General features: G+C 37.0%; 1 protein-coding gene across 2 annotated transcripts in view; it reads left to right on the forward strand.

Moving 5' to 3' along the window:
- The window catches only part of LOC105381513, a 202,788-nt gene that overhangs the window by 19,480 nt on the left and 156,068 nt on the right, over positions 1–27,240 (forward strand). For both annotated transcript variants that reach the window (XM_048632038.1, XM_048632037.1), the window contains exon 2: positions 7,946–8,209. In XM_048632038.1, the coding sequence (XP_048487995.1) occupies positions 8,116–8,209 (94 nt within the window). In that variant the 5' untranslated portion in view covers positions 7,946–8,115. The remainder of the gene's footprint in view (positions 1–7,945; positions 8,210–27,240) is intronic.

A 27,240-nucleotide genomic window follows, 5' to 3' on the forward strand; every position in this document is an offset into this window, starting at 1 on the left:
TATATATATTATCTTTTATATATATTTATTTTGTCTTTAGTTTATATATTCTTTCTTTTATATATATATATTGTTCTTTTTCTCTTTTTTTTTTCACTGCTGGGGGAAAATCCACATGGACACCTGGGAAGAGGACCCAGGTAGTGTCGGGCGTTAACCGACTAAAAACCCCCAGCCGTGTATCTCATTATACAAGAAATGTCTTTTTTTTTTTCCTTTTTTTTTCATTAATGGTTTTCAGAGTCACACTTACATTAGTAATGGCAACAAACTTAAGAAGGACAGGGCCAATGCCAGCTTTCTTCGGAGAACTTAGTAGACACCTGGCAATGGCTCGGCCCCTCAGTCGTTATAGGTCATGTTTTGCCTGATGTTAGTGTGTGACTCTGTTCTTAAAGATAACTTATTTTAATTGTTAGTTTTTATAATAATTATATAATAATCAATTTGGCCTATATTTTGCGCTCTTAACCAAAATTATATTTTATGTTTTATTCCGCCCCGTTATGCCTTCTTAACATTTCCCCAGAAAGTGCAATGACCTCTTCGTCTCGATTCTTAACTGCCATTTTTAGATTGTACTCGAGGATGCGTTTCTTTGGCGCTGTTATTGCCGTTTTAGCGAGGTTGCCGATAGCGTCCTCGGTGTCATCCGCATAGTAGGTGCAGGTGGTGGTGTGCCTCGACAGCGCCACTACTGCGTGAGGTACGCTATCATGCAGCTTTATTTTATCTTTTGTTCTAATGATAATAACGGATTCGTACGTCAATCCCTGTGCTTCGTGTATGGTTAGGACGCGTGAGCCCATTCCTTCACCATATCCTTGGCTGGTCAAGGTCTCTTTTTCTTCCTGTGTATGCACCAGGAACAGAGTGTTGGTTTGGGATTTGGGAATTACTGCGTCTGTTAACCTTTTCAGCTGCAGGGATTGGATGCGCGCTGTGGCTGCGTATATGCCCGAGTATACTTCCTTTAGGGCGTATGCAACATCCATGGGGTTTCTGTATGAGTATAAATAAGACTTAGACCTAGACTACTTATACTTTGATATAAAACGGATACGTTCACGTGTTTATAACTCGTTTCGGCTATGATGATTCCTTATTCTTGTGATGATCTTACATAAATACTATTGCGAAATCTGTGTCAATTAATACATAGGATATCTTTAATACTGCAAAACTCATAACGTCTCCATTACGCGTCAAAGAATCTCATCTTAGTTGAAACAGGAAACATGAAAATTCATTATTTTGCATCGAAAAAGTTTGCGATCAAAAGTGGCACAGTTGCCCCTAGTCGACCCTATGCTCCTGTACTTTGGTAATTAAATCCTTTAGCCCTGTGGCGGTCTTGTATTATGTTTCACAAAAAAAGGATTAAGTAGGGACAGTTAGCGCCCCCTTGATCTGTATTTGATCAACCTAATGAGTTGTGTCAAGGTTTACAAATCATGCTTTCTAGCTTTAATTAAAAACGTTTTAATTATATAATATTACTAGCTGTTCCCGCGAGCTTCGCTTCGCCTTAAAAAGTTTTCCCGTGGGAATTCCGCGATAAAAAGTAGCCTATCTTTCTCAGGGTCTAGACCATCTGTATACCAAATTTCATTAAAATCCGTTCAGTAGTCTAGTTTTGGCGTGAAAGAGTAACAGACGGACAGACAGACACAGTTACGTTCGCATATATAATATTAGTTAGGTTTTTTTAAAAAGCTCATGTTATACTTGATAGTCATAAGTCTCAGACAATAAATAAATCGTCTGCAGGTAATACACGTAGAGGCCAGTGTTGATATTATTATAAGCAGAATATTCTATTCTATTCTATTCTCTGTGGGGGTGTAAGTACCTGCACCTGGCTCTCTCGAATGGAACCGTTGTGCATATCCCCAAGGTCTAAACTGCCTTCCTAAGCTTGGACCATTTCCACACCACGCTGGTCCACTGCGGGTTGGTGGGTTCACATATCTAGATGTGCTAGATCTAGATATGCAGGTTTCCTCACGATGTTTTCCTTCACCGTAAGAGCGATGGTATACATTGTACTTAAGTTAAAAGAACTCATTGGTACATGTCAGCGCCGGGATCGAACCCGCATCTCTGGCGTGAGAAGCGGGCGCTTACCCAACTGAGCTACCACCGCTCTATTAAAGCAGAATATTATTATTATTAAATTCTTTATTGCACATTGCACAAATTAAATTGGTACAAAGGCAAACTTAATGCTAGCAGCATTTTCTACCAGTAAACCTTTGGTGATGTTGAAAAAGTGATTGGTAGTGCTTAAGGCTTTGACGATAGAAGATGGTCTATATTGAGTACCTAACCGAAATATTAATATATACCTATACTATATAAATATATACATGATACCTACATAAATATATTACACACATACATATTGTCACACTTACCCCTTGTATGTAGTATAACATGCCACCTTTGGGCACATCCAAGACCCAAGAACACCGACAAAAAAGCAGAAATACACTCACTATTTTTAAACGCTGAAGGTTTAGCTATCGGCTTGTTCATCCGAGCTGCCTCTTAGTTCTAGAACACTCTAGACATCTTTAGAACGTTCGAGCGTCTTGTCCCTCACTTGACGAGTATGAGCCTCGACCAATGGGGCCGGGTGCTTTTTGATGGTTTTAGGTTAGAAAATAGTTTACAATATTGAAGTAAAGATAAATATAAGATAAAGATACGTTTATTTGACACATAGACAGCAACAACAACAAAAAGAAAAAATACAGATTTAAAACAACAAGAACAAAAAAAATTAAGATGAGACAAAATACAAAACAATAACAGAGTCGCGAGCACAAGTTTCGAACCTCCGTTAACGTTGCGTATCGTCAACTGTCACTGTCAAAATGTAAGGCAAAGTTTGTTCCAAAAGTCACATTTGTTTTCTCCATATGTTAGGTGGAATTTCACCAAACGCTAAACGTATTTAGTAGCCTGTCATACGTCTGTCAGTTAGTACAAAATGTATTTAAAATTTGATTTAAATACGTTTAGCGTTTGGTAAAAGTGACCCTTCGTGTAGATTCGAAAATAGTATCGAATCCTATGCTCGCTGCACAGATACCTACAGGTGTTAGACACATTGACAGATATATTTGTTTCGGCTATTAGATGAGGTAATTTTGGTAGTATTTTTTTACTTTGAGACCTATTTTCAAAGTTATATCGCCAGTGACTTATTTTATACACCGTTAAAAATTGAATTTTGAAATATAAATGCATTATCAGCCATACAATCAGTACATCATATATTACAATATCATTGCATACAACATACTTAAATAAGCAAGAAAAGCGTGATCGCATTTCACACTCGTCTCTCCTCTCAGTACTTTCAGTCGCACGAACAGAATGCATTTTCTGAGCTTCCATCGCAGACACAAAGCATAAAAGAATTTACCTAAGAACGGTGTCTCCGCTTTACAAAGACGGTATAACTTCAGACCTACGTACTTAAGACTGACTAGGTTTAAACTAAAAACAACAAGCCAACTCAACGTGTGGGCGCGTTTACACTGGCCGAACGAATGCATACTGCATAATGCATGCTCTAAAGAAGGAATTGTAGTTAGAATTAGGTACAATGTTATAATATGCCAAAATAAATAACTGTGTACAGTGCGACAAACTTATCTGTTCCGGTGAGAGTGTTACTAAATTTGTTGCTAAATTCATCCATATCTCATTACTTACTAATGAATTGTATATTCTAAAAGATTAGATTGGTTTATTAACACCGCAAAAGCGAATTAACAATACGAATAAACTTAAAATTTTATAGAATTCAGAAATATAAGACATTTATGTGAGCTGTCACCGGAACAGATAAGTTTGTGGCACTATACCTACCTATCGCGAACTCGTTTTGACAACCACTTTGGAATTAAAAATTTATTGAATTTGACACTAATTAGGTACTTCGTAAATTTATGTTACTTCATTTTCATATATATGACGCTAATCTGACAGATCAATCCTTCGCACGGTCACAGAATAATAACTAGTCACGGTGATAAAACCAGCCGACCAAACCATAGCTAGTAGGTATTTATCACCAATTCGCTGAGAAAAAGATCAAGGGGCCAGATACAGGTGTGTGGACTTATTGTCCACAACACATGCTGAGCCGGTGTCTTTTTGAAGCTCAGTATAGCAACCTGTTGTGTAATTTGTTTTGTATTTTGTTATTGTCTGTATTTTTTGTTAATGTCAGTGTGTTGGATATATTTTTTTAATCTATATCAGAAGTTCGCGGACTATAAACGCGGCCGTACCCACTCATATCATTTAAGCTAGTTAAGCAACCTCCCATATTCCTTGGGGCGTGTGTACACATTACTTAATTAGTCGTATGGCGGACCTGCACTGCTCTGGTGTAAGGTGAGATTACGGGGCGAGTCGTCTAGCCATTTGCTCAAAATATGCTTATTTACAGCCCGGCAAATACACTCACGGGCAATGAAAAGGTTCCACTGAGAAAAACACCAAATTACTCTTTAACGGAAAAGCTACCTTAATTATGCCTTCTGCAACATTGAAGTACATTTAACAGAGCATCAGGATATTACCAACAAAATACGGTAATATTTTGTACAAATTTTAAATTACATGTGTGAAAAATTTGGGGTCGTTTGGTGTCGGAATTTTGTGAGTGGAACTATTTCATTGCCCGTGAGTGTAAGAGTGGGAATTAAAACCGGCTCAGTGCGAGTTGAACTTGTGTAAAAAGAGTTCTGTACCATAATTACCATATTATCTTTAAAGTGACGACCGAATGGCGTAGTGGTTAGTGGCCCTGACTGCTATGCCGAAGGTCCCGGGTTCGATTCCCGGCTGGGGCAGATATTTGTTTCAACACAGATATTTGTTCTCGGGTCTTGGATGTGCCCGTAAAATGGCAATAGGCCCGCCCCCTATTTCATTGGGACTAACATAACACTCTGGCGAAAAGTGGGTGCAGCAATGCACCTCTGCCTACCCCGCAAGGGAGTACATTAGTACAAGGCGTGAGTGTGTATATTATCATATATTATAGTTAAGCGTCTACCTTTCGGTATCGTACGCAACCAGTATGCAACGTACGTACGGATCGCATTCAGTATCTATTTATTTATTTATTTATAGTATCAGTATCCTTTGTATACAAATTCACACACGTGCGATACCTACACGGTACGTTTGTCGTATGGTTAACCATAACATTTAGATCAAATAGAATACCTATAGGTACTCATCCTAATCCTAACTTAATATTATAAATGCGAAAGTAACTGTGTCTGTCTGTCTGTCTGTCTGTTACTCTTTCACGCCAAAACTACTGAACGGATTTGAATGAAATTTGGTATACATACGGTCTAGACCCTGGGAAAGAACATAGGCTACTTTTTATCCCGGAATTCCCACGGGAAAACTTGGGAACTGCTAGTCTACACTAAATTATTGGTGGCACAGGTAGGTAGGTACTATACGTTTCTCTTTTACGAATTCACCTTTTGACATTTCTCCAGTTTAACTAATTAAAGTTAATGTCTTCTTCTTCAAGTTTCCATAAACTTGTGCTTACAATGTTACAATCAATAAGTGTTCCTTTGAGTGGGTGTCCTTTTAATAATTAAATGTTTTCAAACGTAGGTACGCTCTTGACATTTGGACAGAAAAATAATATCGTATCATTAGTTAGTTGAAATAGGTGAAAGTAATTAAGTAAATAAGTACAAACAATTTGGGTTCATTATACCTAATCAAATTTAACATTTGCTAAACGCTAAGTAAAACGTGATTTTCCTCAAATATTATAAAATCATTGAGCAACGACGACGACCGAATGGCGTAGTGGTTAGTGACCCTGACTACTGAGCCGAACGTCCCGGATTCGATTCCCGGCCGGGGCAGATACTTGTTTAAACACAGATATTTGTTCTCGGGTCTTGGATGTGCCCGTAGCTAAAGCGTCCACAAAGTTTTTTATGAATAAGGGGGCTAGATTACTTAAATAAAAATAAAAAAACGCACTACCAATAAATCTTTGGTGAAAAAATTGACCATAGACAAAATATCTGCCTCTCAGAACATAACTAAGTAATGTAACTAAATGAGCTCCCAAACAACACATACCATATTCCGCCTAATGTAATTATTCCTTAATGACCATTATAGACAACAACTTACGCCTGGGTCAGTGGGCCTGGGGGCACTTTGGGCCAGTTTGGGGCAGATTTAACAAGTTAAAATGGCCGCCTAATGTTGCTCTTGTATAGCCTCAGGGTGATATGTCATTAGGATCATTGCTCAGTGCTCACTACTTTAAATGATGTATGGTATCGCTTTTAGGGCGCTATTTGAGATTATGGAATTATGCGAGAAACGCTTCGGGCGTTTTTTTTTTTCAATGAACTTCTTAATATGGTTGTGTTCTTTTAAGTAACATAATATGGCGCAAGTCGTAGATATTGTATTGCAGCATCAACCTATCGCCATTATTATGTTAGTTCCAACCAATTCATATCTGCCGAAGAACCGATAACAGTTGGGGTAGACGAGTTCTCGAGTGGAGAACACGAACAGGTAAACGCAGCGTGGGACGCCCTCCTGGCCGCTGGCCTGACAACCTTAGGCGGTCAGCCGGTATAGTGGTTGGATGAGGAAGGCCGAGGACCGAGTGTTGTGGCGCTCCTTGGGACAGGCCTATGCCCAGCAGTGGATGATTATTGGCTGATGATGATGAACCAATTCAACCAAATGTACATTACCGACTTATAGCAAGATGGCCGATCGATATTTCTCAACTTAGCGATCGAGATCTAGGTACATTCATAGCACTAAACAAATAGATACGTTAAAAGATACACTAAATAAACTAGCTGTTCCCGCGAGCTTCGCTTCGCCTTAAAACGTTTTATGTTCTTTCTCAGGGTCTAGACCATATGTATACCAAATTTCATTCAAATCCGTTCAGTTGTTTTGGCGTGAAAGAGTTACAGATAGACAGACAAGACACAGTTACTTTCGCATTTATAATATTAGTTAGGATAATGTTAGTTTTCTTCACTGGGGCCATTCTTTAAATCGAAGTTTCGGATCGCTGTTGCGCGAGTCACGACTCTATCTCGCTGTATTAAACTTGCAGATTGCACAGCAGCTTTCATTCGTTCGTTTTTCGTCAGTATAGAGTAACCCTACTATGTGGCTGCCCTAACCATCTTATGTTGCATTTTAACCCTTCAGAATCGTCGAAACCGCGACGGTTTGAAGGGTTAAAATGCAACATGAGATGGTCGGTTTCGCCGCGAACCGCACACTATGCTCTCTCCTCTTTGATCATAAATATCTTTCCACCCTAAGGATGTCTTGAAAAAATTGCTTTAAGCTATAAGAAGAGGAGCGGTGGTAGCTCTGTCGGGTAAGCGTCCGCTTCTCACGCCAGAGATGCGGGTTCGAATCCCGGCGCTGACATGTACCAATGAGTTCTTTTAACTTAAGTACAATGTATACTATCGCTCTTACGGTGAAGGAAAACATCATGAGGAAACCTGCATATCTAGATCTAGCAAATCTAGATATGTAAACCCACCAACCCGCAGTGGACCAGCGTGGTGGGAAAATGGTCCAAGCTTAGGAAGGCAGTTTAGACCTTGGGGATATGCACAACGGTTCCATTCGAGAGAGCCAGGTGCAGGTACTTACACCCCCACAGAGAATAGAATAGGATAGAATATAAGACCGCCATTTGTGTACACATATATATGTGTTAGTATTTAAGTTATGTAGGTAAGTTTATTTTATGTGTGCGTACAAATAAAGAACATTCTATCTATCTGTACTATCGCAACCCGCCCCCAACTATTTGTTAATATGTAGGTTTATCTATGTTTAATTATAACTATACTAACATGCTGTATTTCTTTCTTTCCAGAAGGCGTGCCGTCGACAAACGAATGTGCGCTCAAAATTATGTGCAAACCACGTATAAGAGAACTCTTGTGCTACATTTGAATAAGAAAAAACCAATATTATGTGATAAGCCGTGTGGCGGTGTGTAGTGTTAATAAAATTCATTAATTTCGTCCGCCATATTGTTTTACAATGGCCGCCATTTTGAAGATTTGGCGCGCAACGGCCGGGGACGTTCTGCTACGGGTCTCCTTGCTGTTGAGTTTAGCAGTTTATTCCACATACGGTGAGTACCATAGATTACAATATATTATTTTTTTCTTTTTAAAACTGATGTTACCTGAATACTATTGGAAAATTATCGTAAAAACGATGTTTCTTGTTTTTAATTTTTACCTAATACTAACACTGATTTTCTTTATATTATAAAATTATTCTTTGACTACTCATCCGTAGGTAGAACCGATTGTGTTAGCATCCATGGAAATTCGTTTTATAGCCCAATTTCACCCTTGCTTAAGTATATCACAGAAATGAATAATGAAAAAGCATCTAATATATAGTTAATAACTTATCACTGATTACAGTGCATTAGTTAGGTATCCTATAGTGTATCTAGATCTAGTCTCAAGATTCCGTCAATTCCAATCACATTCCATCGGGTCACCACATTAGGCGTTTGCATTCCGCGGTTCGCGGTCTATCGAGTCTATGGTTTATTAGTGTTGTTACACGTTACTTTTATTAATGATCAGAATTTATAATCTTTATAATCAGTTATGATTTTGTCGAGTGCTTTACCTACTTACCTTAAATAAAAACAGTAAGACCCTTCCTTAAATTAAATTAAAAAAATACGTACCTACTTAGGGAAGTAGGTACTTAAGCTTGTGCACTCTGTTACACGTCTAACATGGTAAATACATACTCTCATCTAGTGTTAAGCTTGAATAAAAAAGTACCTAAGGATTCTCCCAATACCCCTTTATGGGTATTTCTTAAAAAAACCAAAAAAAAATAATTTTTTTTAACTTTTTTTTTATTTTTTTTATTAATGTTATTGGAAAGTGTATTGAAAATAATGAATTTTAATATCTTCAATCAAGCTTAACACGCTTTGCAAGGGGTAGAAAATGAGGTGTGAAAGTATGGTTGTGACAAATTAAATTCCTTGTTTAAAATTCGACTTTATGACTGATGGCGTGAATCTCATTTTCAATATTCCAAATCAAAGTTTTCACAGAAATAAAATTAAAGTTTGTGCCTTCAGAATAACTATATTTTTTATTTATTTGGTAGTTACGTCACATCCATGTTCGACATGGATGTGACATGTAAAAAAATGTCACGACCATGGCCTCAGAAAGCTATGGCTGTGACTGCCATGGTTGTGACATTTTCGCACCGTGCCTGACATTATTTTAAAATTCGTCATTATTTTTGCAATTTGTTACTTTTATCTGTAAGTACATTGTTTAAGTTATAAATTACGAAAAACAAACTGACAATACAGTTGAGCTTACCTTATATAACTTGAACACGGTCTGGACAGGTTAAGAGTGTTAATTTATAAAAAAAAACATAAAAATTATTATTAATTTACACTCCACCATTCATGCCGGCCAAGAAAGGGTAGGTCATACAGTGTTGATATAGCAGAAAAATATATAGTTATAGCAAATACGTGTTGCAAACTTCTACCCTTTTTTCAAGTGTAAATATTTCGAGCCACGGCTGTGACAAAAAAACATCAGACAAACTTTACGAAAAGTTTTGGTTTAAAATTACTTAGCTAAACAACATGAAAAGTATGTATTGTGATAAGTTAATTGCATATAAAATGATTATATAATGATTTTTTGTCTGAAAAAGCACCAATTAATTCCAGAAAAATATTTTGTTGAGTAATTCGGTGAGCGGACATCGCACGGCTGTGACATTTTGGGGGGGATATTGATATCTATAAATACAAGGCTTATGTATTTTAATTTATAATTAACTTGCCTGTATGATAAAAAATATGATTTACTTTTTTAATTCATACCTAACAACTATGAGTGCTTCCAGCTAGCCGATTCTTACGTAAGACAGTATTTTTTATAAGAATAAGAAATACCCTTATACGAATTCCTTTTAAGGTTTTTTTACTTTTTTTATACATTGCACTCGGTCTCTCATCTAAAACACATTACCGCAACAGGGTTGAGAACCAAAGAGGTTGCTTTTGTTATTAAAATAAGGTTTACGAAAAGCGCTCCGAAGATGTCGGGAAATACCTAATTGATGTCTTTAATCCTGCACAAATGGAAAAAGAAAGACCGATATTTTTAAGGTTATGTTTTTTTTGCGAGTACGGAATATAGCTACAGCTAGGTAAAAACAGGGTTATTTTTATTATTATTTTTGTTACTCATTACCATTAGGTAACCGTCAGTATCTGGGCATCAGAATACGATAAGCCACATTAATTAAAAACCACTGGATAGTTATTTCTCCAACATTATTAAAATACTCGTTTGGTAACCAGAATAACCTCTAATTCAGTCTGCATTATTTCAGTTATTCCCGGACTTCACCTAGCTATTTTCCGCTTTCAGATTGATCTAGATTCTAAACTCTGCCGAGTCCTAGGTCCCATGTGCTAACTTCCCGCTGCCTTTGCGATATTCATCCATTCATTAGCTAAAACCTAACTTGGGGGCAAAACTGTGAAAGTTTGGGCAACTGTAACAAAGAGCCCGATTCGAGGACGCGATCGGCAACGAAACTCGATCGGAACAAGAACCACGAGCTGGCAACTCGAGGCCGCTACCGCGATGTATTCTGTAGAACTGTGGGGTTACCACCACCGAACATTAGCAATTAGATAAAGATAAATATAAAAATTCTTTGTATAAATAAATTAACTATCCTTAAGCAGCTTCGCTGGCTTCTTATGGGTCGATTACACCTGACGAGTACAGTGGTGAGACAGTATCCTCGGCCGATCCTCGACCAATGAACGGCTGACCGAGTGCGCGGCCGAGGACACTGACTCGCCACTGTACTCGTTGGGTGTAATCGACCCATAAGCAGCTTCGCTGGCTTGTTAAATCTGACGTAACTTGTATGGATCTCACAGATGTTTGACAGGCGATTGCTATATAATGTGTCAGTGGCAGTGGTAGTACGATAGCTGATGATTAAGATTTTTATGAAATTCCTAAAGCCAACGATTATGATACGCGCCGTGGCTAAAGTACGCAAAAATTATACAAAAGTTTACTCTGATATTGTAAAAAAAGTTACGTACCTAGAAACTATTTAATAGGGTAGTTTCCCTATTCTCCATTCGAAATTGAAGCAATTTTATTCTAAATGAATGATATATAGTCATCCGATTGATCCGGTACCAAAACAATGATCAGTTAGGAATCGTCGCCGCCCGCCATAACTTGCTTTAAACTTTAAACCAATCATAAATACGGAATACCGTTGAACGCTACAGATGGCTATAAATAGGTCCCAGGTTCGAATCCGAGCCAGCATGTTTATGTTGGCAATTAAGCAGTTTACTTGAAATTTATACTTTAGATGTTTTAACTTGAAATATTGAATCTTTGTTGAGATATGCCGAGTTTCGGAGTTGTTTTGAATAGCCAAGGTTGAGTTGAGTAGAATGGTATGACGTAAGTAATTTAAATAAATGTTATAGCTGCCATGGTTGTTAGGACAACGTGGTCGACGTATATACATTAAAAGGAGATATTCAAGTATATTACCAACCTATTTCACTCACATTACTTATTAAAACCAAAATTACATGACTCAGAGTAAAAGGGTCAAAATAAACTAACGGAGTTGAAGACACGTTAAGCACGAAAACAGTATTAAGTAACAATTTGTGGTCAATCATAATGTGATATTATTCTTTACGATTAATGTATAGTCAGCTAAAGAGACATGCATGCCATCCAGCAAACAGTTGATTCCTTAAGACGGTGCGTGGTAGTAAGATGTATTAAATAGTATTTTGTCATTACATGTATACAAACAATATCTATTTTAAGTAAGACGACCGAATGGCGTAGTGGTTAGCGACCCTGACTACTGAGCCGAAGGTCCCGGGTTCGATTCCCGGCTGGGGCAGATATTTGTTTAAAAACAGATATATTTGTTCTCGGGTCTTGGATGTGCCCGTAAAATGGCAATAGGCCCGCCCCCTATTACATTGGGACTAACATAACACTGGCGAAAAGTGGCAGCAATGCACCTCTGCCTACCCCGCAAGGAAGTACATTAGTACAAGGTGTGAGTGTTAGTTTTTTTTTCTATTTTAAGTATGTTTCTTGTAGGTCTTCCTATCGTATCACCGGTCAGCAGTGAAGCATAAAAGTCAAGTGCAAGCACTTGCTGTGGTGGCATATGTATCTCTTTAGCTGACTATACATTATGTTCGTTCTGCGGTAATCATGAACAATCTTCAGTTAATGTGCGGTTAAGTATTAAAATACACCGGAGTTGGTAGTTTTTTGAGAAATAAACAACTTTTATGAATCTGTATTTCTTACAGTGGTTTTCCATCGGCGAGGCGATACGAGGATAAAATTATTGAATTGAAGTATACAGGGTGTTGCAAAAAGGGTATACTAATCCAAAACCAGCATGTGCAGCATGTTATATCTAAACCCGAAACTGAAATCAGAATTTCAAAATTCGTGAAAAAAAAACTTTCCCTTTTTGCAACACCCTGTCGAAAACACGAGTTTCGACTCTTTACGTAATTCAAAAAGTTGTAGTTATCACATCACAACGTCATTTTCAAACCTATTTAAAATTTTCTAAAAGCTCCATAAATTCGGGGGTTGGTTTTCACCAATAGATGGCGCTATTCCTACTTTCCCAATAAAGATATCTCCAGCCTCTCCCAGCTCCCTGCTCCCCTAGTCCTCAAGAGGGTAAACAGGCTGCCGTGACCTGCGCCAAGTCGCGGGGATTATGCAGACTCCGCTGTTGATTGTCTCCTCGCTGGCCCCGCGATGGCAGGAGTCTGCTACGGAGTCTACCCTAGACATACTGAAGAATCAATATAATAGGGGCACACTTCTTGACTGCATGCACGTCTTGCGTCCTGTGCTAGACCTTCTGGACAGTCAGTGACTGACTACTTCACCACGGTGACAAAATCTACTCTAGTTCTTTTGTTTGTCACCGACACGACGCAACGATACAATTTTTTATTTAGGTGTGTTGAGCTTGGTTAAAATTGATGAATTGCGTGCGTTTTTCTTAAATGGTTGATGGGGTTAGGTATTATACGAGTACGTATAAGTAGTAGTAGTGTCATAGTTTATCAAGGTTTTGCAGCTTATTCAATAGGTAGATACAACTTCGTCAATGTATTCAGCCCATGCCCCTTTCAAGCATTAATATTGGTTACTGAAACTATTTACCGGAATGGAGTCATATTTCAGTATTTTACGCGCAGGCTTCGCCGGCTAGTTGATTTAATTATCGTCAGTCGACATTGAGTGGGTACATAACTGAGTGCTTAAAATAGCCAATAAACAAAGAGATGGCTTTATTTATAATAGAAAAGTGGAGGCAAAAGATTATGTTGCCAGTTGTTTCCAATATTAAAATATTTTGTACAGCCTGGCAAGTTAGTGTACAAATGGAACTATTTTTTTTGGAGTTAGCAGCTACTGCTTATACTATGTGAAAAGGGTACTTAGGTGACCAATGACCATGTACCTACTATGATAATGTATTTTAATTAAAATTTTTACTCTTTAGCTAATCTAGAATTGATCTACATTTTAGCCAATTGAGCTATATTTTTGTACTTAATTTTTTTTATTATTACTCGTATAATAGGATTTACAGTGATTTTTTACGCATATTACTTGTTACGTAATTAATCATTTTAATGGCGTTAGTTAATATACTTTTTTAGGTCTAGCAACTCTGACCAGCTGTCATGTCGTACTCATTACAAACCTCTCAAGACTTATTTACAGCCAGTGTTGTATCTGTAGCGGACTCGGAAGAATGATTTACAGACGTCTTTATGCCAATCCCATATAATTATGCCACCAATATCATGCCATATGATAATGAGACTGAGATCGGCAATAATTAATCATAATTAATTAACGATATGTGCCTGTGACCGTTGCGATAAATGTCGACGTATTTTAATTTGATAGTGCCGGGATTTAATTAAAGAAATCAGTATGTTTCGAGTTTTTATTGACTTACGTAAAAGTGTACTTATATACTTACCCCCTTATTCATAGAGAAGTTACAGAACGTTTTAACTAATAAACTGTTTTATCCCTCTCCGACAAAGAACAATTTGTTCTTTGACAGAGAGGGACAAAACACTTTATTAGTTAAAACGTATTGTAACTTTTCTGTGAATAAGGGGGTAAATATATATTAGATTTTGTATCAATTTCCCTGACGGATGTTTGACTTTTAAATTTTTCTGAACAGTAGGTATAGTTCCTGAACTATCTATTTCGTTTTATACGAGGCCTGCGGATACTTTTCCACTTAAAACAATAAAAACGCTCTCCCAAAAAGTGTGATTCTCCGTAAAACTCATTCAAAAGGCCACTTTTACCGCCTACCCATAAAAAAGTACACTGTCCCCTCCTAAATAACTTTACCATTGACATTTTACGTACGCAGCCGTAAAAAGAGCGCTCAAAACACCGCATGAACCCTATAAATTAACGTTGAACACTAATCCATCTAAACCGCAAGTAATAAATAAGAAAACCGCGGAAATGCCCAATAAAACACATTGACGTTCGGAAACGATAAAAATTCTTACTAATCTTCCAGAACATTCTTTGAAGTTCAGTCATTGCATCGAAAGATCACCGAATTAAAAAAAAGAACTATAACAAAAAAAAAAAAAAGAACTTTTGACAGGAGAAGAGCGATGGAGCCATTTTGAATTTGGATCTGCAAGGCGGCCTGGCGGCACTTTTAAACGCCACATTACATTAGTGATGTTTATTACAATAGTGTTGAGTTTCGAATAGAATATAAACATTTTCTTTTTACTACATTCACTGGCAATGAAAAAGTTCCACTGAGAAAAACACCAAATTACTCCTAAACGGAAAACGCTAGCTTAATGACGCCTTCTGCAACATTGAAGTACCTACGTACATTTTACAGAGCATCAGGATATTACCAAATAAAAACGGTAATATTTTGATAGAATTATAAATTGAATCTTTAAAAAAATTGGGTTATCGGTCGGAATTTTGTCAGTGGAACTTTTTCATTGCCCGTGAGTGTAGTTTGGTGTCATTAAGTTGTTGATGTTTTTTCATTGTTAATTATCTTTTTAAATCGATCGGAGTAGCTAGGTATAATTACACAGTCTAGTAGGCACCTAATGGCAGTTGGAGTTAGAACTAAGCTACTGTGTGATTAATAAGAGACCCACCTAATCCTAATACGAAGTATTTTTCTTAATTACAAATCGATTTTAATGTCTAGACTATTTTCAAGTTAGTACAATTTATTCACAATTTTATACCTATATGTATAGGTACTTGAATTAGTAAAAAGTGTATTTTACCATTAGAAATAGGTAAGAGTTACAAAAAGTTAACCCCATCGTGAACAAAATTAATATTCTAACGTTGTTAGTTATAATACGAAAATTCAAACTTTCGCATTTGCTTATTTCTTGCAACTTCTAAGACTTGTTCGATATCCTTCCGGTATTCCAAAACTCTGGGCAGTGAACCCAGGACTTATTGGGCTTCTAGCCCTATGATATTTCACCCTAGAATAGTTTCGTATCCTATTGTCTATGAATCCTTAGTAACGACCGGCTGATGGATTCTAGCCATTGCCCGTTTACAGTTTAGTTTGTCTATGGCCCAGGGGAGTTACTGAATGTAATGTTCTAAGTAAATTATTTGTGTGAGAATATCAGTTTTTCAGATACGTAATAAAGTTGCAGGCAGTTTATTATTGCTAAACAGAAATAGCATATAATATATGTATAATATTTAAATAAAAAAATAGGAAGAATATAATATAGGAGTATATAAAATATAGAAGGGTTTAGCAATGTTCATACAGTAATACTCAATTGAGAACAAGAAAACATTCCATACTACTTCTTAAACTACAAAAAAAAACAAATAAAAGTATGCCATTGAAATTTTACATCGCAATAAAATGTGCACATTTATTCGGGCCCGCACACATGCAGGTTGCATTCGGCCAGTGGCACACAGGGGACGAGCATAGGCTGAGTACACACTCAGTGCACGCGCCGCTCCCGGCTGTTAGCGCCATTGTCCTTTGCTAGTGAGGGGTTACCTCAGAATAATAACTCTCCAACGCATGAACCTCTTTGGTGGGTTAAAGAACAAATTTTAGTTTTAGAACTGTAGTTTTAACTTGGTAAAATCTGTTTTACTTTTAAAAATTGTATTTATGCTTGATTTTTGTTAAATATGTTGCATGCGTTATTTTTACTGAAATAGTGATTCAGTTCTTTAATGAAAATAAATTAAATTATTAGTCCTAACTTCAAAGTCTAAGAAAATGTGTAAGTACACATAGAAAAATCTCCGTTTATGCAAAAAAATCATTACACAGCACAGTTCCAATTTCAAAAGTGTCTGCTTTCCACAAAAATGGCGCATCACTAATGAATTCAACCGGCTAACGGGCTGTTTAGCTCGCGGCAGCGTCCTGGGAAACACCGCACGCCATAGACTATAGTACCAACCGTACCATAGACAAGCGACCATAGATTATAGAACCACTGCGGAACTTGTGGCGTATTGGCAGCAATTCCGATGGCGCAATTATGTATTAATTTTAGCTATGTCAAAACCAAAATTGGAATAGCTATGTGTCAATAAAATTATAAACATGAACCTAACTTTATTGTGCAATAAAAAACCTGGTAAAATATAGTATCAATTCTATGACGTTCGATTGACACATGCTTATGACTGGTCAATGCAGTTTTACTGTATTTTTTTTTTCGTTTTCAAGCGTAATACAGTATTACGCTTGAAAACGAAAAAAAAATACAAACAGTAGGTAAACGTACATACAGACGACTTCATCACAGCTCTCGTTCGATCGTCTTTTGTCTAGAGTAAGGTCGTTTGTCCACCGCTCGACGTCAACGTCACGTCACGAGAAAGAGATTATTTCAGACCGAGTTTAGTATTACTTGACAGCGACGCGACGTGACGGATGTGCGGTAGACACGCGGCTAAGTAAAATGTATGTACGGTTAGCTGCATAAGTAGCTATACACTTCTGTACCTTGTCAAACTGAAAATCCATCAATGTTTCTATTTAAAAAGAAATGTTTATTGCTTTTACAAATTTTCTTAACAACTAGAAGTTGAAGCCTCCTTTTAGGCATTAATAAACGTCTATGCCAGGAGACTCCGCTCTTCCTATAAACATTAAACAACTCAACTTTTCAACATTTTTGAACACATGAAAAAAAAAGTAATTTAAGTAATAGATACCTATATATGAATTAATAGTCGGTTTCAGATTGACAAGGTACAAAAGTGTATAGCTACGTATGCAGTTTACTATACACCGCTACGTCGGCGACGTCATCTCGTTCTCGTGACGTGACGTTGACGGCGTGCGGTGGACCAACGACCTAACCCACTACCAACGCTGGTGGTCACAGCAACGAAGTTTTCACCGAACCGCACAGATTGTAGTACAACGCCGCTTCGGATGCAGCTTTATGTTCGCAGTTCTCGTATCGACCGTCAATGAACTAGGGATTAGTGCTTAATTTGTACGATGATAGTTTATTGTAATGCTTGGATTATTGGATGATGAAAAGTAAACACGCACTCACGCCTTGTACTAATGTACTCCCTTCCGGGGTAGGCAGAGGTGCATTACTGCACCCACTTTTCGCCAGAGTGCTATGTTAGTCCCAATGTAATAGGGGGCGGGCCTATTGCCATTTTACGGGCACATCCAAGACCCGAGAACAAATATCTGTGTTTAAACAAATATCTGCCCCAGCCGGGAATTGAACCCGGGACCATCGGCTCAGTAGTCAGGGTCACTAACCACTACGCCATTCGGTCGTCAATGTCGAAAAGTAAAAATGGTTAACTAATTTCACAATCCATTGTTAGCATGGTATATACATATATCTAAGCCCGAAACTGAAATCATAATTTCAAAATTCGCGAAAAAAAAACATTCTCCATAGTAAAAAGTCACGTGACCAACAAAGTTTCTATGGAAAATGATTTTTTATATATTTTCGCGAATTTTGAAATTCTGATTTCAGTTTCGGGCTTACATATACCATGCTGCACATGTAGGTTTCGGCTTAGTATACCCTTTTTGCAACACCCTGTATAGGACAATTCTACAACACCCATATTTCCGCTGTACAGTTAAAAACCAGCACAATATCATACACAATACACGTCCGTGAGAATATTTTCAATTTGCATTGATCCCGCCCCGAGCTACAGACGTGTATTTGATTTAGGGGTCGACACAGACAGACATACATATTTTGTATTTAACTATTATCTGTATAGTCAGGGGGCGGTTTTATCAGTGAGATAGACAGAAAGGGCCCCATATCCGAACGAAGAGTAGTTTGTAAAAGTTGACGTTCATCAGAAAATTTTATATTTATATGATGAATAAAAACATTTGACTTTGCGATGCCCGCGGGAGTACCTGTCTTGAGAAACTTTCAATATGTATGTGCACTTTTTTATGGTCAACTTTTTGTCACCATGCATGCCATGGATTAGTCATTTTGTCACAATGCCATGTTAGGAGCCAGTCAGATAATTTAAGAATTGCTGAATTCCCAGGGTGCGCCTGGAGTACCTATAAGATTTTCAACCAAAGTTGTGTTATGCTATGGATGCGTTTGATATCCACCAATCATATACATTGGTCCACATAGCACATCTCAGTAAAAAGCCATGCAAAGCTACAGTGGGGTTATCGCGAAGTCAAATCGAAGTAACATTTACAAAGTAATTAGTATCAAATTACAAAATATCAACTATTGTTACTAGTATGTAAGTTTACGAAATAAATTATTTGAATTTGAATCGAATTGAATTACAATTTGAATCCGAAAATCGTTGTCAAAACAAGTTCTCGATAGGGGTTCAGTTGATTCTTAACTCGAGGAACCTTTGTCTCAAATATATTAAAGTAATAGAAATAATTTGAGGGAATAGTTTGTACAAAGGGTTTCTTTCTACTTAAGTGCAAATTTCACCATTCTCTGTTAGAGCATAACCGGGGAGTAATGGTTAACTTTTGACAATTCTGTCATGAATTTTATATGGATATGACGTTTAATTTATAAATCAATCCGTGTCGGTTAGATAACCAAGAATGGTGAAATTGGCACTAAGTTGCATACATACCTAACCTAAGTTGAATCAAAAAACAAAATTATCCATCAGAGTCTTAAAAGTACTTATAGTACAACGAATACCGAAGCACTTTTACAAAATTATACTTTCATAACTGCCTTCGTAGCCGAGCTGTGGCAAAGAAATGCCTTTTGAATACAAATTAGATTTAATTTGTCGGGTCAACACGAAGTATTTAAATCTAAGGTGAACATACTTGTGTTTGAGGGTGCTCGGGTATAAACGTCTTAGGACTCTTAGGGTTACGGTTACCGGTAAAATTACAGTACCCGTATCGAATGCGAGTGCGACTATTGTCAACTTGACAGCACTTTCGAACACTTTTTACCTTTCGAATGAGTTTCGAAAAGAATGACCACAGAGTACATAATATTATTCTGACAATGACCTATGGAATGATAGCTGTCAAACTTTCGCAAATCTGTACACCGCAATACACCGCCATTTTGTTGTTGACAGGTTGACAGCACTTTCGAATAGACTATCGAATAGAATGTGCTGCGTTTTTTCCGGATCGCTCTACAGGTCATTGTAAAATGGCTATCCCTCTTATTCTTATCGTGTTGATGTCAAGCACCAGAGCTAGAATTTCTCACCGTAGTGATATAGGATTGACCGGTACCTAGACTTATCACAGGATTGGATACTATTTTTGAAACTATACACAAACATATGGAAAAAACAAATGAATCGTCAACTGTCACTGTCCAAATGTAAGGCAAATTTAGTTAGTTCCAAAAGTGAGATTTGTTTTCCATATGGCTGTGTAGTTTCGAAAATAGTATCGAATCCTGTGATCGCTGCACTGGAACATTAGCGTCAGTAGATCACTGCCCATACGCCAGTATTGTATAGGTAAAATAGGCACGTGAACCGACAAAAAAACGGTGATATCTGAGGTCATGGAAGTAATTTCTTCTTTGAGACCTATGTCCAAAATCAAAAAGTTATTGAGATTATTTTTTTCTACGCTTTCAATAATTATTACCCCATAATTTTATTGCAAATGAGTCCTATAAAAAATGAATGTTACTATTTGTTTTGCTTCGCTTTGCCTGACAAGTTTACCTTTCGGAATTTTAAAAATAAAAAATCTTATTTTTTAAGTCACATATAATATAACGCAGTTTTTAATTTATAAAATAGTTTTCTTGTTCTATTAAATTTATACGTACTTATGTAAGTACCTAGAAACAATTTCGCACTTTCCCGTGTCCCATCACTAGTTGATCCTCAAATTATAATGGAAGCCATGTCTCTATGAAGTAAGAATTATTTTACCGGCTTTTCAGTGTTGTTAAAAAGGAGGGTGACTTAGGAAAAAAGATTAGCCTCTGAAATGTAAATTTGACTCGCCCTTGAACTCTACAAGATGTGGTTTGATTACAGAAGGAATCAAAGCGATGACTAAGGGGTTTTGACTTAGGTAGATTAACAATATAAAAATCATATATAACTGTAAAATAATAATAATAAATTTATTCAGAAAAACCTTAAATCCAATTACAATATGCATCTGTGCCTGAACTAGGCCAGAGACCTGTACATCAGGCATCATAAATCACACAAGGCATCATCAAATAAAACCCCTATTTTGAATGAGTTAGGTAAGAAGATTTGTAACTTTATTCATTGGTAGAGAGTGGTTTTCAATAGGTTGAACTTAAAACTGTTTAACAGTGCAAAATGCGAACAGTATTTGTTTTGCTTTTTTTTTTTGTATGTGACATACCACCTTGTTCAGTATAGCGTTTATTTTTTCTTAAATTTTTATTTATTTAAATATGGAACACCCTTCCATCGTTAATCTAAGATATCTGAGATAGTGTTTGTCACCAACACGATAAGATGATCACCTGTCCAGCAGGTCTAGTAAAGGCTTAATAGTTTGTCGAAAACTATAAAAGTTTACGTTTTCTCGCATACAAAGTGGCGCCTCTAGCGGAAATTACCATTAAACTTTTGACAGATAATGTATGCAGATGACAGGAGAAAACGTAAACTTTTTCCTTTTTGTAAACAGCCCACTTAGTTGTTTTCACTATACATTGCTTGTTTGTCTACTTGGCTATGAGCAAGCTACATTGCTGTATTAGTAGATGGTTGACCATTGTGTACAATTACATTGTGCAAATACCCACATATGGGGACCTGTGTGTATGCAATATATACCTCCATTTACGTACGTAAGTACGTGAAGTATAATAAAATGATAAGAAAGTACTAGTTAGCAAAATAGTCCAACAAGGTGTTATGTTTATATTTTTTTTAATGATTTTTTTTATACTCAGAGGGAAATCTTTTCTTTATTTTCATATGACCCCGTCTTGTGATCCTCCTTCCCAGCTGCGTTACCTTTTATACAGGTGTTGTATATATCTATCCTCTTAATATAATATTGAAACAGTTCGCAAGGTTTAGATAAAGTTGGTCCGGATAGAAGCCGGTTGTAACCGGTTCTAGTCAAATCAAACCGGTTCACCGGTCACGGCACTAACTTGGGTTTGAGTATTATGTTTGTCAACAGATAACTTGTCCTTCCTGATAGTTTCCTAACTGATCACCGAAAAGCCATCGCGGTAGCTGTAATTCATTCTAAGTAGCAATAGGTGAAAGGTAAAATTAAGACATGAGGAAAAAGCAATAGCGACAATTTCTTCAGAATATAGACCAATAGGTACCTACACATATTGTTCAACGTTATAATTATGTACGTTAGTTTTAACTGTTAATGCGTGGTTAATGCTATATGAAATGAAGAATGAATTATTATTTATTTGTTAAATTGGGTTATAAGGAAAAAAATATTTATTTGATAAAACGTAATATTTATCAAATAGGTGTGTGGTCTAACATTATCTATTTCTATAGGTAGGTTAGGTTAGGTTAGGTTAGATAGTTAGATTTGTTAAATTAATTAAAAGTACTTGCTTAATATTTAAAGTTAGTGCCCTCATTAGCCAGTGAAGAACTAGTGATGTGATAATGATGTGCCTATACATAATAATAATATGTGGCTTTTTATTTTTCTCATAAGACAAAAAAAAATATGAAAATTTGTTATATTTCCTAACGGATAAACTATGATCTGATAGGACAACAACTGCAGAGAGGCAAGTTCGGCAACTAATTATAGTTTTCTATGACATCTTGCGAGTTACAAAGTTCCACAGCGAGACAGTGTAAGATTTCAGCTGAAACTCACATTATTGCGTTTTGCGAACATTTTGTGACACCCCGTATATTGCGACAAGTTGCTGAAGACTGTGGTTACCATTACACTTGAATTATACTTTGTAATATACAGGGTGTTGCAAAAAGGGTATACTAAGCCGAAATAAACGTGTGCAGCATGTTATATTATCTAAGTCCAAAAATTAAATCATAATGTCAAAATTAGCATGATTCCTGTGACAGCTGTCAAATACGCACATTTTAAACGCTAAAATACAGTCAGATCAATCAATTTCGATCAAATACTCATTCTTCAACTATCTTCTACAGTCTAACTATAAAGTCCTGACATCAAAGAGTGCGATTTTGCTAAGACTTTTATGATCACCAGTTATTTACTTACTTTTACATACATTTTAAAAATAAAATACCGATTGATTATGGATTTTTAACGGATTAGTCTTTTAATAAATGTAACAGATCGATTAAATACGATCTTTAACAATTAGTTAGGATCCACTTCCGTTTTCACGACTTTTTAGTTGGACTGTAAACTTATCTCTCTTGTTAACTGTACATTCCTATTCCGTTACAAGACGATGCCCAACCGCGGAACAGGATGCACTTAATTAAGCAAGTCCTATCAAAATCAGTTTATCTTGTTTATTGTTCTGACTGACCCGTGAGAAGCATGGTATACCCTGGGCATTTCTCGCACCACTCGCGATTGTGTGCAAAATGGTTTATCATTATCAGGGCCGCTATTAAGACGTGACAAGAGTTCTCCGTCGCACTCGCTCTTGAGGCTGCGCGATGTGAGTGAGCGTGATGCAAAACTCTTGTCACGTCTTAAATGCGCCCCGTACTAGCCCTTCTAGGCATTTCTCTCACCACTCGCGATTGTGTGCAAAATGGTTTATCATTGATGTCGATTCTGAAGGCAGAAATTCTAATTTTAACGCTGTCACCTAAAAAAAATGCTAGTATAAAATGAGATTTCAGGGAACAGTCATAGAGTCGAATTTTAAACAAAGAATTTAAGGTTTTGACAGCATTAAAATTAGAATTTCCGCCTTCAGAATCGACATCATTATCAGGCTTAGATTAACAATGGCAATGACAAGACACACAAAAACAAAGCAAAACTTAATGATATCCAGTTTTAAGTTCAACCTAATGACAACCATTGTAAAATGTCACAAGTCTTCTAACCGAACTAATTCAAAATAAGATCTCTGAGGCAGAAGTAGAGTGTTATTTGTCGAAACGTTTATTTTGCACTAATGCTGCGTACAGACCGCCCAAACGAACGCCAACGAACGGGTTTCGTTGACCTTCGTTGCTACAATCTGCCCTGTTTTATGCATGATAAATATCCATAGTTGGGCGTTCGTTGGGCCGGTCTGTACCCAGCTTTACACTCCACCAAGTTCGTACTAAAACATCGTTTAGTTAAAACTGATCTCGATATATAACCTCCCTGTCCCCAATCAATTCAAAATCACTACAACACCTACGGAACTAAGACAATACCATTAGTGAAGCGTCATCGAATTAGGGTTCCCCGAATCAGGGCTCGCCGATTCAGCCGTTCCTAATGAAATGTTACGGAACCCTGCAGCGACGGTGGCCGATGTTCACATTAAAAGCTACATATTGTCTCCTTTTGGGCTGTGGTCTAAGTCATGAGGTGCGCGGTTGAGTTACACATAGTGAAAACGTGATGAAAGGAAAATCAAGGAAACTGTCTGTGGTAGCCTTGTGGTAGCTTCCAAACGGATGGACCGATTTTCGATTTGTTTCATGGGTTTTTGGGTCATAGGTAATGTTGACCCGAGTGTTATTAGCCTTATTTTATCAAAATCGGCTAAGCCGTTTAAAAGTTATGCGAAGTGTGTTGAATATCGGGAGTTAGGTTACAAATTATAGTTAATTTCTTATTCGTAGATAGGCGGTGACTCTTATTCTCTATCTCTACTCTTATTTGTAAACAAAAAAAGAAAAATAACACACACACACACACTCACGCCTTGTACTAATGTACTCCCTTGCGGGGTAGGCAGAGGTGCATTGCTGCACCCACTTTTCGCCAGAGCGTTATGTTAGTCCCAATGTAATAGGGGGCGGGCCTATTGCCATTTTACGGGCACATCCAAGACCCGAGAACAAATATGTGTGTTTAAACAAATATCTGCCCCAGCCGGGAATCGAACCCGGGACCATCGGCTTAGTAGTCAGGGTCACTAACCACTACGCCATTCGGCCGTCTTAAAAGAAAAATAAAGTTAACTAATTAGGGTACAGAAGGCGGTCTCATCGCTCAAAGCGATCTCCTGTGCCTCGCGCCGTCGGATCGATGGTACGGACACATTTAACAGTTACTCTCCCCAAGTAATCGGGCCCGGGATTAGATTTGTGAGATTTATGTGTCTGTGGGGCCGGGTTCGCTTCCCGGCCCGGACTCCAGTGCCAAAGACATTTAGGAAGTGGTGTTAGCGCTACTTTTAGTTCAAAGTACCTATAGTATAGATAGGTACTTTATTTGTACACAAAAACTAAAGACACAATGAACTTTGTCTAAAATAACATGTCTATCTGTATGGTATACAACGCGGCCTTATCACTAAAATCACTATTCCAGGTAACCTTTGCGTAGAAGGGGCTAAGTGAAAACCTACTAAAGAATAAACAAAAACCTTATGAAAACGTACATCAAAATACATATACAGGGTGTTGCTAAAAGGGTACTTAAACTAAGCCGAAACCTAAGAATGTCCAAATTCGCGAAAACATTTCCATAGAAACTTTGTTGGTCACGTGCCTTTTTTACTATGGATAATGTGTTTTTTAATACCCTTTTTGCAACACATAGTATAATATTTTATACACTGGCGAATAAAAAAAAAGTTACAAAACCATAACCTAAATTACCCTGTATTCTGCTCGCTTCACAAAGAACTTAAAAAGCAAACATCAATATCTAAAATTACTCCAGCAAACCGGCAAGCTCCCGCCTACCCTGAGATATATGGCCCGCACCGGACAGGCAAAAACGATCTTACTTCAACCGCCAACCACGCCTACCTGTGCGGGGGGATATGGACTCTAAAATAGGGCAAGTGGTCTCTCTATCTGACGAAAAACTTAGTTTCGCAGCGAGCCGCGTTAGGTAAATGTAAAAAATGAAATCAGAATTTCAAAATACGCGAAAATAATATAATTATCTCATACATCTTACAACTCACACTTAAACATTTTACTAAGAATTTTGTTTCAAAGATGTAACTTATATAATTATCATTCCCCATAGTAAAAAAGTCACGCGACCGACAAAGTTTCTATGGAAACTGTTTATTTTTTTTCGCGAATTTTTAAATTCTGATTTCATTTTCGGGCTTAGATATAACATGCTGCACATGTAGGTTTCGGCTTAGTATATCTTTTTGCAACACCCTGTATATCGCTGCATTGAACATGCCGATTGCACGACGGTTATAGTTCGTTCGTTTTTCGTCAGTATAGAGTAACCCCCTGTGCTCTGGTTTGCAAAATGGCTTTGTAATTTTTAAAAAAAAATATTGGTGTTTTAAGTTCGATGGTGGTTGGGAAATGATGGGTGAACTGTTTTAATATTTTAACTGAGCATGCACACAATAATTTTAAAAAAAAAGTAATTTTTGTCCAAATTGACTAAGGGCGGATTCGACCAACGACGAGTAACTTTTTACTCACGAGTAAACTACTAGTTACTCGCGAGTAAGCAGATTTTGCATTCTACCAAACCTGAAACCAATATAAGTAGCTTATCCCAAGAATAAAATGTTATACCGCCAAAATTGACCGTGTAACGAGCTTATCCGAGAGTAATTTTGTAATGGCGGCAGCTCATCAGCTGATTAGAAAACCGTCATAATGACATGTAAACACATCTGTCAAAACATAAACAAAAGTACGTTAAAAGGCAAATTCTCAGAATAACAACAGCGAATAAAATATTAAAACATAAACAATTTTATCCTATTATAATCCATTCAAACTAAGTTGGCATGTCATTTCTATTGCATGCTTTGAAACGCAGCTATTTTTATTTTAGTTGCATTACAGTTTCGTTCCTCTTTCATTCAATTAATCATGGTATAATATGGTAGAATGCAAATGTACTTATCCCAGATATTTACTCGCGTATAAATTTTATTCCGGTATAGTTATTCTCGTGTAACGTAATGTTTGGACGAATCCACCCTAAAGAGTACAACTCTAGACTTTTCGGAGGTTTTTCTTCGGCTAAAAATAGTATAGTTAAGAGGGTTCCTACTAGAAATAAAAATAAAGCCATCTGCAATCATAACCTTAATATGCAATTTAATTATGTATATGTAGTTTTACTATAAGTATTCTTAAATGTGTTTTTCGAAACTAACCCGAATTTTCTTTTCGTTTCAGGTAAGAGCAAAATACACGTGCACTAAGGACTGTTACTAAAAATACGTTGGTAATGCTTTCATTAATTAATCCATACTTTCATATTCTACACTCACGGGCAATGAAAAGTTTCCACCGAAAAAAATACCAAATTACTCCTAAGCGGAAAAGGCTAGGTTAATGACGCCTTTTGCAACATTGAAGTACATTTATCAGAGCATCAAGAAATAACCAACAAAAAACGGTAATATTTTGTTAAATTTTTAAATTCAATGTTTGAATAAAT

The sequence above is a fragment of the Plutella xylostella genome, chromosome 30 (genome assembly GCF_932276165.1).
Source record: "Plutella xylostella chromosome 30, ilPluXylo3.1, whole genome shotgun sequence".
Taxonomy (NCBI): Eukaryota; Metazoa; Arthropoda; class Insecta; order Lepidoptera; family Plutellidae; genus Plutella; species Plutella xylostella.